Raw genomic sequence first — 15,332 nt, forward strand, 5'->3', positions numbered from 1 at the left:
ATTTAGTCTTTGGATTAGAAAATACTTTGAAAACAGTCCATGTATGATCTGATAACGAGAAGTTTTACCTGTTGGGAATCAGCACTGGTTATGTGTAACTAATGAGACTGATGAATTTTGTTTCAGTCAAATGTTAGATGCTATTTTAAAACTCAATTGTAGGGGCTGGGGGAGGGTAGCTCAGTTGACAGAGAGCTTGTCTAATATGCACGAAGCCCTGTGTTCAATCCTTATATGAATCAACTGGGCATGTTGGCTCATGCTTATCATCTTAGCACCTGGAAGGGTAAGGCAAGAGAATCAGGAGTTTGAGGTCATCTTCAGCCACATGGTGAGTTTGAGGTTAGCCTGGGCTACATAAGACCCTGTCTCAAAAAAAAATCAATTATGAAAATATAATAAAAATACAATTACTAATAATCCTGCTATCTAAACTCTGCTATAGTTGTCATATACATAGAATTATTCTACTAATAGAATAAGATACAAAAGTTGGAGATGGCAAAATAGTTCATTGTTTAAGAACAGTTGCTGCATAATCAACAGTATCAGAGTTTGCTGGACTGTGACGGTGCACGTCTTTAATCCCAGCACTTGGGAGGCAGAGGAGAGCAGATCTCTAAGTTTGAGGCCAACCTGGTCTACAAAACTAGTTCCAGGACAGCCAGGGCTATCAGAAAAAACAAACAAACAAACAAACAAAAAACCTGTCTCAAAATAAAATAAAATAAAATAAATAAATAAAGCAAGATCCCAGCGCACATATAACAGGATGGCTGCACCCCCCACATCCGTAACTCCAGCTCCAAGTGTGTGCAGTAGGAAAGGACGATTGCTGGGCCTTGCTGGCTTCCAGCATACACAACCAAAAGCATCAGGCTCAGCAAGACAACCTGTCCTAAAGGAGTGGGCGGAGAGTGGTGGGGAAGACGGTTTACGTTTACAGTCTTCTAACTGTGTGAGTGCATGGGCATGCATTCAGGTGCATGTATGTTGGCAAATAATAATAAAAAAAAGCATACAGAAGTTGAGTATCTTCATTTCCACTTAATTATATCAAGGGCAATTTCCTGTGTTATCAAAATCTTGTACTCAGGGCTGGAGAGATGGCTCAGCAATTAAGAACACTTGCCGACTTTCCCTTTCCAGAGGCTCTGAGTTCAGTGTCCTGCATCCACCTCCACCAGCTCACGACTACCTGTAACCCCAGCTTCAGGTGATCCAAGTCCCTCTTTGGACTCTGTAGACACATACATACCATACAGGGGCACAGACACATATATAAAACAAATCTTAAAAAAATAAGAGGGGTTGGGGCTTTAGCTCAGTGGTAGAGCACTTGCCTAGTAAGCGCAAGGCCCTGGGTTCGGTCCTCAGCTCTGGAAAAAAAAAAATCCAAAAAAACAAGAAAAAGCCGGGCAGTGGTGGCGCACGCCTTTAATCCCAGCACTAAGGAGGCAGAGGTAGGTGGATTTCTGAGTTCGAACTCACCTGGTCTACAGAGTGAATTCCAGGACAGCCAAGGCTACACAGAGAAACCCTGTCTCAAAAAACCAAAAATAAATAAAATAAATAAATAAATAAGAGATATGATGATAAATGTTCCCAAATATTAATGCTACTGTAGCATTAGTTTTAAAAATCTTGGGCTGGAGAGATGGCTCAGCGGTTAAGAACACTGACCGCTCTTCTGAAGGTCCTGAGTTCAAATCCCAGCAACCACATGGTGGCTCACAACCATCCCTAATGAGATCTGATGCCCTCTTCTGGGGTTCTGAAGACAGCTACAGTGTACTTACATATAGTAAATAAATAAATCTTAAAAAAAAAAATCTTGTGACTAGCTGGGCATGGTAGTACATGCCTTTAATCCTAGCACTTGAGAGACAGAGGCAGACAGATCTCTGTGAATTCAAGGCCAGCCTGCTCTATATAGTGAGTTCTGAGACAGCCAGTGCTAAAAGGAAAGAAAAAAAATCCTGTAAATATATATACGCACATATTAAATATATGCACAAAATACTGTAAATATATATATTTACACACATATATACACGATGTATATATGTGTATATATATGTACACACACAACATGTGTGTATATATATATGTATATATATATACACACACATATACAGACACACAATTCACCATGGCATATATGTAACTGCTTTTTGTGTTAGATATTTAAGCCATTTCCAATTTACTGTTACCACCATAAATGATAGCACAGGCTTTTTCTATTATCTCCTTAGGAAGAACCCCACACAAGTTAGCATCAGATAAAGGGAATGGCCTCTTCAAGGCAAAAACAAAAACACTGCCCCATGATCATCCAGGAATACTGCAGTAATGGGCAGTCTCGGAAGGGTTTGCCTCTTTTGCTACACCACTGATAACACAATATTATCTGGTTTTAAAAAAAAAGTGCGGATTTAACAATGTATAATGGACTGTGATTTTAACTTTTAATTTACTTTGGGTTTCCTGTTTCAATCTATAGCTCATTCTGACCTGGACTCAGTATGCAGTAATCTTCCTGCCTCCTGGTCCTGAGATTAGGAACATGCCACCACACCCACCCGAACTTTTAAAATGAATTCTGAATTATCTAAAAGAAGAAAAAAAAAGCCTGTTTTAAAACATAATTATACATAAACACAGGAAATGTAAAAGATGTCAATATAAGATCAGTATGTGCTAACATTCTGTGACTGAAGAAGTGTCACATAAAGGTGCTATTACTGTATCTTTTGGGGGAAGGCTCAAGATACCGTGTACAGCGTGAAAATGTAATTTTACCAGGTGAAAAGTGCAAGCAGAAAAATGCAGCTAAAAACACAGGTATAGCTGCTGCTGTCATCTCAGTGAACTGTTAAAGATGCATGTGGTGGAAGATTACAAGTTTTGTCTGCAATGGCTTCATCAATAGGACATAGTTACTTCAGAAATGAAGCTCTAAGGGTCTCTGTATGAACCGGTTTTGGGCCTGGCAGCTCTCAGTCTTGTTTTGTTTAAATTGTAAGGAGAGTGCCTGAGTCATGTGCAGTGCCCTTGGAGGCCAGAAGAGGGCGTTGGATCCTATTGAACTGGAGGTACAAATGTTTGTTAGTCCTCATCTTAGGATGCTGAGAACTGAACCCAGGCCCTCTATAAGAGCAAGCTGCTAGCTTCTTAACTGCTGAGACATCTCTCCAGCCCGCTACCTTCCATATTTAAAGATTCATTTAAAAATATTATAATAATAACAATAATATAATAAAGGTGTTTTGTCTACATGGATGTGTACCATCTGCTTGCCTGAGGTTTATTTATTTTTTTACTTATGTATGTATGTATGTATGTGCGTGCCTTTATGAGTTTATGTGCACTTGAATACAAAAGCCCAAGGACGTCAGAGAGTGGTGACATTCCCTAGAACTGGAGTTAATGGTGGTTGTGAACCGCCATATGCATGTTGGGAACAGAACCCAGGACCCTGCAAGAGTAGTTAGTCCCCTTCCTAGCTGAGCCATCCCTTCAGCTCCATCCCCTCTCTTCCTCTTCGCTGAATTTCCCCAGAGCTGGGTATATAAGCACAGACTATCACATATGGTCTGATATTTTCTTTAATCCTTTCCTATTTCAAGTTTTTCTTCAGTTTCTTTCATGGAAAATAGAGAACTGCAGTTGCCAATGGCAAACGTGGTTTTGAAACTGTAAATTACATATAGGAATAGAAAGAATCTTTAAAACTTTCCCGATTAAGTTTTGTAGAACTCTGAGCTGGAGAGATGGCTCCGAGGGTAAGCACACTTACTGCTTCACCAAAGGACCTGGGTTCAGTTCCCAGCATCTGTGTCAGGTGGCTCAGGACCAAATGTCACTCTAGCTCTAGGGTCTCTAATTCTGGCCTCTGCACCACATTGCATACACACACACAGATAATTTTTTTTTTAATCAAAAGCTCTTTTAAAGTTTTTTATTGAATTCTGTCAACATTACCTTTTAGACAACGAAAACTTTCATGTTTCTCATACTGTCTTCTCCATCACTGTCTCACACGACTTACTGGCCAGTTTCAGAGGGGTGCTTCTTTCCTGGAGCTTCGAAGACAAAAACAAACAAACTAACAAACACCCCAAAGCACAAAAAGTTGCTTAACATATCCAGATTCTAATCTTCAATTCTGAACTCTTCTGCCCTCCTCGTCGCCCACATTCCACCACCTCAACCTCGATAAAGAATGCTTTTCTTACTCTCCTTTGCAGGAGTTAGGCATGTCACCTCCTCAGGGATGCTTTGATGTTTTCCCCTCAGGCTCTGTGTGCCCCTCCCTGCCCTCTGTTGTCACCGGACTGGCTTACCCCCTTATCACACGACTTAGGCCCGTTTCCCTTGTTCTTTTCATCTCATATTGGGCACCTGTCAAAGTTTTACAGCGACGACTGTCCTCAGCTTCCCATCCGTAAGGCGAGGCGGTCGTTCTACATTACAGGTCTCCGTTTTCCTGTAGGGAGTCCTTTTACAGGAGCCAGCTTCTGCCCACCCCCTTGTTCCAGAGAATACTTTCCAAAATTATTCTCAGATTCCGGCTAAACAAGTGCCAAAGACTCTTTTTCATCTACTTCCTCTCACAAGTCTGTGCTGCCAACCTATTCTTCTCATTCAACCGAACTCCGCGCAAAAGGACTAATTCCTTAACAAGATCACGCGTGCGGGGACGGGAGTCAGAGGGGTGACACTGGCTTATTACGCAGTGCCACCAAGAAGTCAAAACCGCCCATTAGGGCGCCTGAAAGAAAATAAACTAGGAAAGCCGAGGGAGAAAGTTGGGCGGAGGCGGCTCGCGAGCCGTAGCCGCTCGCGCTGCGCGGGAAGCCACCCGCCTCCCGGGTAAGCACCCCGCATCCTTCCCCGGTCGCGCACTTTCTGAGACGCGCTGGGAAGGGGGAGGGGTACTGACTCGTACCCGCCCAACTTCGCAGTCCCCGCCCTGGAACCGCCCCTCACCCAGCCCCAGTCCCCGCTACAGGAACAGCAGGGGCAGGGAAGGCGAGAACCGATCCCAGCCGTTCTGTATTCGATGCAACCGCCCTAGAAGGAATTCGGGCCCCGGGAGCCGAGTCAGTGGCGGCACCCGACACCGAACGGTACAGAAACCCTTTCGGAGGCCAGCGCCCCTTCCGTGCTGCCTCCGCGCGCCCCGCCCCGCGCCTCCCTGCCACACGCTTCGGATTCTGCGCTGCTCATTGGGCATCTGCCCCGCCAATCTGAAAGATGTTAGCGAATCACGCTTTAGAAAAGGCAAAGAGAACGGGAAAGGGGGCTTTCACACTGGCTCCCCTGGCGCGAGCTTAACGCCCCCAAAGCGGCTGGAGGCACTGGGCGGGGCTTCATTTGCATAACGGCCGCCCCTTGGTCTCCCTGCCCAAGGCTGGCGTCAAGCGCCTCACCCAACTAGATATCAGTTGGACCACCGGCTGGTCACTCCGACCAGGCAAGCCTGTGGGAGCGCCGGACGGGTTGGAGCGGGCGGGCCCGGGGACCGATTGGCTCTGAGAGTTTCCAGCAGGCAGGGAGGAGGGGACTATAAGAACCAGAAGCCCCGTAGAGGTCTCCGGGAGACGCTAGTCGCGCTCGTGGAGAGTTGTGAGAAGCGACCGTTGGCTCAGGTCCCGGCTTGCGCTTGCCTCTCCTGACGCTTTCGTCCTAACGTTGCTTTGCCTGTTTTTTCAGTCAGGATGTCTGCCCGCGGCCCGGCTATCGGCATCGACCTGGGCACCACTTACTCGTGCGTGGGGGTATTCCAACATGGCAAGGTGGAGATCATCGCCAACGACCAGGGTAACCGCACCACCCCCAGCTACGTGGCCTTCACTGACACCGAGCGTCTCATCGGCGACGCCGCCAAGAACCAAGTGGCCATGAACCCCACAAACACCATCTTCGACGCCAAGCGGCTGATCGGACGGAAGTTCGAGGACGCCACAGTGCAGTCCGATATGAAGCACTGGCCGTTCCGAGTGGTGAGCGAAGGTGGGAAGCCCAAAGTGCAGGTGGAATATAAAGGGGAGATGAAGACCTTCTTCCCTGAGGAGATTTCTTCCATGGTCCTCACTAAGATGAAGGAGATCGCCGAAGCCTACCTGGGGGGCAAGGTGCAGAGCGCAGTCATCACTGTTCCTGCCTATTTCAACGACTCGCAGCGCCAGGCCACCAAGGATGCGGGCACCATCACCGGCCTCAACGTGTTGCGCATCATCAATGAGCCCACAGCAGCGGCCATCGCCTACGGCCTGGATAAGAAGGGCTGTGCGGGCGGCGAGAAGAACGTGCTCATCTTTGACCTGGGCGGGGGCACCTTCGATGTGTCCATCCTGACCATCGAGGATGGCATCTTTGAGGTGAAGTCCACGGCCGGCGATACCCACCTGGGTGGCGAAGACTTCGACAACCGTATGGTCAGCCACCTGGCGGAGGAGTTCAAGCGCAAACACAAGAAGGACATTGGGCCCAACAAGCGCGCTGTGCGCCGGCTGCGCACCGCCTGCGAGCGCGCTAAGCGCACCCTGAGCTCGTCCACGCAGGCCAGCATAGAGATCGACTCGCTCTACGAGGGCGTGGATTTCTACACGTCCATCACCCGCGCCCGCTTCGAGGAGCTCAACGCCGATCTCTTCCGAGGGACCCTGGAGCCGGTGGAAAAGGCGCTGCGCGATGCCAAGCTAGACAAGGGCCAGATCCAGGAGATAGTGCTGGTGGGCGGCTCAACCCGCATCCCTAAGATCCAGAAGCTCCTGCAAGATTTCTTCAACGGCAAGGAGCTGAACAAGAGCATTAATCCCGACGAGGCGGTGGCCTACGGCGCCGCTGTGCAGGCGGCTATCCTCATCGGCGACAAGTCGGAAAATGTGCAGGATCTGCTGTTACTCGACGTGACTCCATTGTCGCTCGGCATCGAAACAGCTGGCGGTGTCATGACCCCACTCATCAAGAGAAACACCACGATCCCCACCAAGCAGACGCAGACCTTCACTACCTACTCAGACAACCAGAGCAGCGTGCTGGTGCAAGTGTACGAGGGCGAACGGGCCATGACCAAGGACAATAACCTCTTGGGCAAGTTCGACCTGACTGGGATCCCCCCAGCACCCCGTGGGGTCCCCCAGATCGAGGTCACCTTTGACATCGATGCCAACGGCATCCTTAACGTCACTGCTGCCGACAAGAGCACCGGTAAAGAAAATAAAATCACCATAACCAACGACAAGGGTCGGCTGAGCAAAGACGACATTGACCGGATGGTGCAGGAGGCGGAGCGGTACAAATCGGAAGATGAAGCAAATCGCGATCGCGTGGCAGCCAAAAATGCGGTGGAGTCCTATACCTACAACATCAAGCAGACCGTGGAAGACGAGAAACTGAGGGGCAAGATTAGCGAGCAGGACAAAAACAAGATCCTCGACAAGTGTCAGGAGGTGATCAACTGGCTTGACCGAAACCAGATGGCAGAGAAAGATGAGTACGAACACAAGCAGAAAGAGCTTGAGAGAGTGTGCAACCCCATCATCAGCAAACTTTACCAAGGCGGTCCAGGCGGCGGCGGCTCCTCTGGAGGGCCCACCATCGAGGAAGTGGACTAGGCTTGCGCTGGAGTCCGCGTAAACCTCTTTTCCTTTCTTTTCTTTTTTCTTTTTTTTTTTTTTTCCTTTTCTCCCTTTTGTTTTGGTTTCTTTTAAATGTCCTTGTGCCAAGTAAGATCTATTATTGGAAGTCTTTAGCCTGGTGCATACATATGAAAGGAAAGGTGCAACAACTTAGTTTAGTTATAAAAGGTTAGTTCTAAAAGTTTGATTTGGGGGAAAAATGAGGTTTCTCTTTAATGCATTTAGAGCGATTGCTGATTTAAGCTCTTTTTGTTGTTGTTAAGCTTACGTATGTACATGGAGATTTGCTTGAAAGTAGAACCCTGATGCTCGCACACCTGACCTGTGGAAGCTTGGTTACACTAAGACACAGGAAAGCTTGAATTGTTTATTTTTATGTACTATGAGATGAAAGTAAGCACTGCAGTGATATTAAAGACAGGTATATTCTGTAAACACATAAATGCACATTTAAAGTAAAGCTGAAATTGATCTCAAAATTGCTGTCTGGCGTTTTCAATTTTTTCATCCTATGTTTTCCTCGAGTTGATCTCTTAAGAAGTTAGTATGCTGTGCAATGCATCTAATCCAGTTTTCTCTACCTCTCAGATGAAGCTCCTGCCACAAATCACCAACAATTTAAGGGGGTGAAGAATCTTGATAACCCTTTAATATTCAGAAACCTGATGGGGTCTCTTCACGTGACTCTAACCTCCTAAGCCCTGGTTCAAGTTTAAAGTGTTCAAGTTTAAAACAACAGCAACAAAGCTACCCGAGTGTTACAGGGCAGTACAGGCTGGATCCCAGAGACCTGTACAAAATAGCTTTTCTCCAGAGTAACAAAAATGACAGCATCTTTTCTCAGTAGCCAAAGGGTTATAGAAAGTGTGCTTTGTGGCATACAGGTTCCTGAAACAAGAGCCAGCAGGCAAGTTTAAGAGTGATGTAATATTGAGTCCCAGTCTGGTCAAGTTTGTTTTCATTTCCTATAAAACAGCTCAACTGTCTGAGCTTCTGGCAAACTCTGGAAGAACCTGACTGGGAGCTGTAATTACTTGGGAAGTGGCTCCTTTTCTCCTTTGAAGATCTTAGAGCTTGTACAATACCTGTCTCAAATCACTGTTACAGTTCTTTTTTAAAATCACATTTATTTGGGAGTGGACTAGTTATGTGAGTGGTTCCCTACACCGTGTGCCCCCAGGATCGAACTCAGATTTTTTGGTTGGTAGCAAGTGCCTTTACCTGCTGAGCCATTTGTTTTTTAGGTTTTTGTTTTTGGTTTGGTTTGGTTTTTTATTTGTTGGTGTGGTTTATTTTGGTTTGGTTTGGTTTTTTGAGACAGGGTTTCTATGTAGTCCTGACTATCGTAGAACTTGCTCTGTAGACCAGGTTGTTGGCCCTTGAATTCGGAGCCTGCCTCTGCCTCCTGAGTGCTGAGTGATTAAAGGTAAAGGTGTGTGTCACCCTCACCCAGCTTGGTTTTTTGGTTTTTGGGGTTTTTTTTTGTTTGTTTGTTTTTGTTTTTGTTTTGTTTTTTTAAGATTTATTATATGTAAGTACACTGTAGCTGTCTTCAGACACACCACAAGAGGGCATCAGATCTCATTAAGGATAGTTGTGAGCCATCATGTGGTTGCTGGGATTTGAACTCACAACCTCAGAAGACCAGTCTTAACCAGTGAGCCATCTTTCTAGCCCCCTTGTTTTTGTTTTTAATGGAATTGCATTTTAAAATTCATGTAAGAGGAATTCAGGGGAAATTTAGTAGTTCATTTGAAAATGAATAGTTTTAATAGCTCATAGACATTTTAATACCTTCCTAACATAAGATTTTGCTTCATTATTTTTAAAATACTAGTGAGTTTTAGAAGCTATATTTCCAAGTTATTGTGGATCCTTCTCTGTTAGTAACAGATTTAGTTTTAGAAAAATAGTATGCGTTAATTTAAAAATTAGGAAGCAAGGGTTATTGGGTTTGGAAAGGATTGTCACCTTATAGTTGACGTTTCTTTTAACAAGCCTCATTTAGATGGGGAAGAAAGATAAATGGACAATTGTAAAATTGCTTCAGAATACTTACATTTTCAAAGACGATACTTTGGAAATGTGAAGGCAGACTAATCTATGCTGGTATAACACCAGTGGAAGCTTCCAGCAGTGAGCATTTAAGGATGTAGTGAAACAAGACGACACAGGCCATTGCATAAACATCTGGTGAAGTACTTTGCTACTAATAGATTTAGAATGCTTTTGTTTGAGAGTGTATGAAGTAGCCCAGGCTAGCCTCCAGCTCCTGATGTTTGAGAGTGTATGAAGTAGCCCAGGCTAGCCTCCAGCTCCTGATGCTTGAGAGTGTATGAAGTAGCTCAGGCTAGCCTCCAGCTCCTGATGCTTGAGAGTGTATGAAGTAGCCCAGGCTAGCCTCCAGCTCCTGATGTTTGAGAGTGTATGAAGTAGCCCAGGCTAGCCTCCAGCTCCTGGTGCTTCCATCTCCCAAATGCTGCCAGCACAACTTTATACCCAACACCCCTGGCCTAAAGTGACTTTGGAAGATGGGAGGGAGCAGTGGGGGTGGGGGCAGCCCTAGGTATCCTGGAACTCACATAGACAAGGCTGGCCTCTAATTTACAAACTAAAAGATTCACCCACCTCTGCCTTCCAAGTGCTGGGATGAAAGGCTTTAAAGTGACTTTTTACAGGAGTTTTGACCAGGACAATATCCATTACTTTGCTCTTTCATTAGTCCTTTATTAGTTCAAGGTGGTTTGGTTGGTTTTTATTTTCCAATCCTGAGGAGCAGGGGACCAGACCTTGGCACCTTGTTCATGAGGTGAGCACTCAGTATGCCCGGCCTTTGATGAAAATATCCCTGCTCCAACTTAAACGGCAAGGCCTTTCTACAAGTGCACGTTGCTATGATTCATCTCAGGCCTCACTTTAGAAGAGGTCGGTTTCTAAAGTCTCAGTGACCAGTGACTGTGGTCTGACCTCTGACCTCTTGCTATCTCACCAACCTGGATGCATTACATACCTCATTTCCTGTTATTTTGTAATTTGTAAAACTAGCCTTTTTGTGGGGGCTTTTTTAAATTTTTAATTCTATCATCTCAAGTGTATCTAGATTTGAATATTACTAAGATAAAGCCACTAAAATAACCACTGTTTCCAAGAGTTAATTGAAACCAGTAACTCAAGAACACCTGAGAACTCCTTGCCAGATGTTAGGCTGGCCCTGGTCAAATAACAGTGGAAACAATGCTTGCTCTTAGTCGGGGGTTAAATTACAGTTCAAGGAATAATTAACATCATTTCAACTTCCAAGTAGTAGCTGGAGTGGCTAAAGCAAATGTAGAATGTTTACAAATAGAAGCCAAGGGATTAAAAAAGTTAAAACGGGGACATTGGTATCTGAATGTCTGATTACTATGCTTCTGCTTTAAGGTGATAAATTGAGATAATCTATCAAGATAAGATATAATGTTTATAGTAATTAAGATCTGTGACATTTTGAAAGAATCTCACTCTAAATTTTTTTTTCTAAATTTCTTATAGCATTTTATTGGTATAATGGGAAGGCATTAAAACTCACACATAGGGGGCTGGCGAGATGGCTCAGTGGTTAAGAGCACTGACTGCTCTTCCGAAGGTCCCGAGTTCAAATCCCAGCAACCACATGGTGGCTCACAACCATCCTTAAAGAAATCTGTTGCCCTCTTTTGGAGTGTCTGAAGACAGCTACAGTGTACTTACATATAATAAATAAATAAATAAATCTTTAAAAAAAAAAACCTTGCACATATCTTAGGAGATAGTAATGTAGCTTACATGATACTAATATATCACCCATTTAATATTCAGAAAAGGCTTGATGAGAATAATTTTTGAGAATTAGTGATTAAGTATGGGATTTTTCCTGTAGGTATATCTGTCCACCAGGTGTGTGCCTGGTACCCACTGAGGCTAGAAGAGGGCATTAGTTCTCCAGGACCTAGAGTTACAGACAGTTATGTGAGTTTCTATGTTGGTGCTGGGCACTGAACCTAGACCCTCTGCTGGAGCAACAAACTCTCTTAACCGCTGAGCCGTCTTTCCAGCCTGCTTTGTTTTAATTAGAGTTGTTGTTGCTGTTGTGTGTTTGCATTCCCGCCACAGTGCACACGCCAGAGGATAACTTGTGAGAGTGGGAGCTCTCCGTCCACCACATGAGCCCTAGGGATTGAACTCAGGCACCTCAACCAGCACTTTTAGCCACGGAGTCATCTCACGGGCAAGCATTCTGGGCTACATTCTCAGACACCTCCCCCACCCAAATTATCAATCGTATTCCTGTTGTTGTTGTTTTGGTTTTGGTTTGTTTTTTGTTGTTTTGTTTTTCGAGACAGGTTTTTCTGTGTAACCCCTAGATGACCTGGAACTTTCTCTGTGACAAGGCTGGCCTCAAACTCAGATCCATCTGCTGAGATTAAAGGCATGTGCCACCAGTGTCCGGCTCAATCTTATATCTTTATTATTACTATTATTATGTGTTTATGTATATGAGTACATTGTAGCTGTCTTCAGACATTGCAGAAAAGGGCATCAGCTCTCGTTAGGGATGGTTGTGAGCCACCATGTGGTTGCTGGGAATTGAACTTAGGACCTTCGGAAGAGCAGTCAGTGCTCTTAACCACTGAGCCATTTTAAAAGGAGTACAGCCGGGCGTGGTGGCGCATGCCTTTAATCCCAGCACTTGGGAGGCAGAGGCAGACGGATTTCTGAGTTCGAGGCCAGCCTGGTCTACAGAGTGAGTTCCAGGACAGCCAGGACTACACAGAGAAGCCCTGTCTCAAAAAAAGAAAAAAAAAAAAGTACAATCGATATCTGGATGACATAAGATGTTTTATGACGCTAAGTGGATAGGAACATATGACATCCCTGCTTGAAACTGTAGGTTGTAGAAGTTGCGTTGTAAAGCGCACTCCCCTTGCCTTTGGATTCTGTAAATTAAAATAAAACAAAGCAACCTTGACCTCCTTACTTCACCTCCACCGCATAGGAGAGAACAACCAAGTTGTCCTTTGTACATCACCTGCTTACACATACACGCATGAGCCTCCAATGTAAGATTTCATTTAAACACACAAAGGTTACAAAACCATGACTAAGGGAATATATGTTAGGATTAGGAAACAGGGCAATGCGATGGTGGTCGCTCACACCTTTAATCCCAGCAGGAAGCAGAGGCAGGTGGATCTCTGTGAGTTCTATGTCAACCTCATCTACAGAGTTGAGTTCCAGAACAGCCAGGGCTGCACAGGAAAATCCTGTCTAGAAAAACCAAAGGAAAATAAAGAATGAGAGTAGAAGGGGCTGGAGAGATGGCTCAGTAGTTAAAAGCGCATACTGCCCTTCCTGAGTTCCACTCCCAGCACCTACATCAGGTGGATTACTACCGCCTGTAACTCCAGCTCCAGGACAGTCTGACTCCGCTGACCTCTGTGGATACTTCTATTCATGTGCACATAACATACACACACACGCACACACACACACACACACTCACACGCACACATATACATGCACGCACTCACGCACACACAATACAAATGAATCTTAAGGACTGGAGAGATGGCTTAGCAGTTAAGAGCACTGACTGCTCTTCCAGAGGTCTGAGTTCAATTCCCAGCAACCACATGGTGGCTCACAACCATCTGTAATGGAATCAGATACCCTCATCTGGTGTGTCTGAAGATAGCTACAGTGTAGTCATATAAATAAAATAAACCTTTAAAAATCAAAAAAAAATCTTGCTGGGCAGTGGTGGTGCACGCCTTTAATCCCAGCACTCGGGAGGCAGAGGCAGGCAGATTTCTGAGTTCGAGGCCAGCCTGGTCTAGAGTGAGTTCCAGGACAGTCAGGGCTACACAGAGAAACCCTGTCTCAAAGCCCCCTCCCCCAAAAAATTTTAATTAAGAGTAGGAATGGGCCGGGCAGTGGTAGTGCATGCCTTTAATTCCAGCACACTTGGGAGGCAGAGGCAGGTGGATTTCTGAGTTCGAGGCCAGCCTGGTCTACAGAGTGAGTTCCAGGACAGCCAGGACTACACAGAGAAGCCCTGTCTCAAAAAAAGAAAAAAAAAAGTACAATCGATATCTGGATGACATAAGATGTTTTATGACGCTAAGTGGATAGGAACATATGACATCCCTGCTTGAAACTGTAGGTTGTAGAAGTTGCGTTGTAAAGCGCACTCCCCTTGCCTTTGGATTCTGTAAATTAAAATAAAACAAAGCAACCTTGACCTCCTTACTTCACCTCCACCGCATAGGAGAGAACAACCAAGTTGTCCTTTGTACATCACCTGCTTACACATACACGCATGAGCCTCCAATGTAAGATTTCATTTAAACACACAAAGGTTACAAAACCATGACTAAGGGAATATATGTTAGGATTAGGAAACAGGGCAATGCGATGGTGGTCGCTCACACCTTTAATCCCAGCAGGAAGCAGAGGCAGGTGGATCTCTGTGAGTTCTATGTCAACCTCATCTACAGAGTTGAGTTCCAGAACAGCCAGGGCTGCACAGGAAAATCCTGTCTAGAAAAACCAAAGGAAAATAAAGAATGAGAGTAGAAGGGGCTGGAGAGATGGCTCAGTAGTTAAAAGCGCATACTGCCCTTCCTGAGTTCCACTCCCAGCACCTACATCAGGTGGATTACTACCGCCTGTAACTCCAGCTCCAGGACAGTCTGACTCCGCTGACCTCTGTGGATACTTCTATTCATGTGCACATAACATACACACACACGCACACACACACACACACACTCACACGCACACACATACATGCACGCACTCACGCACACACAATACAAATGAATCTTAAGGACTGGAGAGATGGCTTAGCAGTTAAGAGCACTGACTGCTCTTCCAGAGGTCTGAGTTCAATTCCCAGCAACCACATGGTGGCTCACAACCATCTGTAATGGAATCAGATACCCTCATCTGGTGTGTCTGAAGATAGCTACAGTGTAGTCATATAAATAAAATAAACCTTTAAAAATCAAAAAAAAATCTTGCTGGGCAGTGGTGGTGCACGCCTTTAATCCCAGCACTCGGGAGGCAGAGGCAGGCAGATTTCTGAGTTCGAGGCCAGCCTGGTCTAGAGTGAGTTCCAGGACAGTCAGGGCTACACAGAGAAACCCTGTCTCAAAGCCCCCTCCCCCAAAAAATTTTAATTAAGAGTAGGAATGGGCCGGGCGGTGGTAGTGCATGCCTTTAATTCCAGCACACTTGGGAGGTAGAGGCAGACGGATTTCTGAGTTCGAGGCCAGCCTGGTCTACAGAGTGAGTTCTAGGACAACCAAGGCTACACAGAGAAACCCTGATTCAAAAAACCAAAAAAAAAAAAGAGAGAGAGAGAGTAGGAATGGTCAATTGCTTCTGTATGTTTAATTCATAAATAGGCATGAGTAAATAAATGTTCTCAACTAGGAATGATATACAAAGGTTCATTCCTCAGTAAAAATTACAGGTCTTTAAAAGAATCCAGTTTCATTCTTGGCATGGCTCTCAGAATGTAAATATTTTAGAGAGTATTCACTTCTGGCTTAGTGTGGCAATACTTAATTTTAAAATGTCTCTTCTTTAGAAGAAATCAAGATGCCCTAAGTACTCTTCAGTGCAGAGAAGGTAGGCTGTAAATTGAAGGTTAGGCGTAAA

The 15,332-nt window shown here is 45.1% G+C and overlaps 1 protein-coding gene and 1 long non-coding RNA gene across 4 annotated transcripts in view; one reads left to right on the forward strand and one right to left on the reverse strand.

The window, feature by feature from the left end:
* The window catches only part of 4930426I24Rik (RIKEN cDNA 4930426I24 gene), a 19,000-nt gene extending 13,816 nt beyond the window's left edge, over window positions 1–5,184 (reverse strand). Inside the window, exons 1-2 of the long non-coding RNA NR_166810.1 lie at window positions 4,347–5,184; window positions 3,985–4,085 (exon numbers count right to left, since the gene is read on the reverse strand). This is a non-coding gene — a long non-coding RNA (RIKEN cDNA 4930426I24 gene). The remainder of the gene's footprint in view (window positions 1–3,984; window positions 4,086–4,346) is intronic.
* Window positions 5,002–8,128, forward strand: Hspa2 (heat shock protein 2). 3 transcript variants are annotated; one of them, XM_006515484.4, is made up of 2 exons: window positions 5,002–5,132; window positions 5,719–8,128. In XM_006515484.4, the coding sequence occupies exon 2, from the start codon at window positions 5,724–5,726 to the stop codon at window positions 7,623–7,625; it is 1,902 nt and encodes a 633-aa protein (XP_006515547.1). In that variant the 5' UTR covers window positions 5,002–5,132; window positions 5,719–5,723; the 3' UTR covers window positions 7,626–8,128. The 3 variants fall into 3 exon arrangements, with proteins under 3 accessions (XP_006515547.1, NP_001002012.1, NP_032327.2); NM_001002012.1 differs by lacking the exon at window positions 5,002–5,132 and adding an exon at window positions 5,366–5,479; NM_008301.4 differs by lacking the exon at window positions 5,002–5,132 and having other exon boundaries at window positions 5,560–8,128.
* The last annotated feature ends 7,204 nt before the right edge of the window (window positions 8,129–15,332 follow it).

This window comes from Mus musculus, chromosome 12 (assembly GCF_000001635.26).
Source record: "Mus musculus strain C57BL/6J chromosome 12, GRCm38.p6 C57BL/6J".
In the NCBI taxonomy this organism is placed as follows: domain Eukaryota; kingdom Metazoa; phylum Chordata; class Mammalia; order Rodentia; family Muridae; genus Mus; species Mus musculus.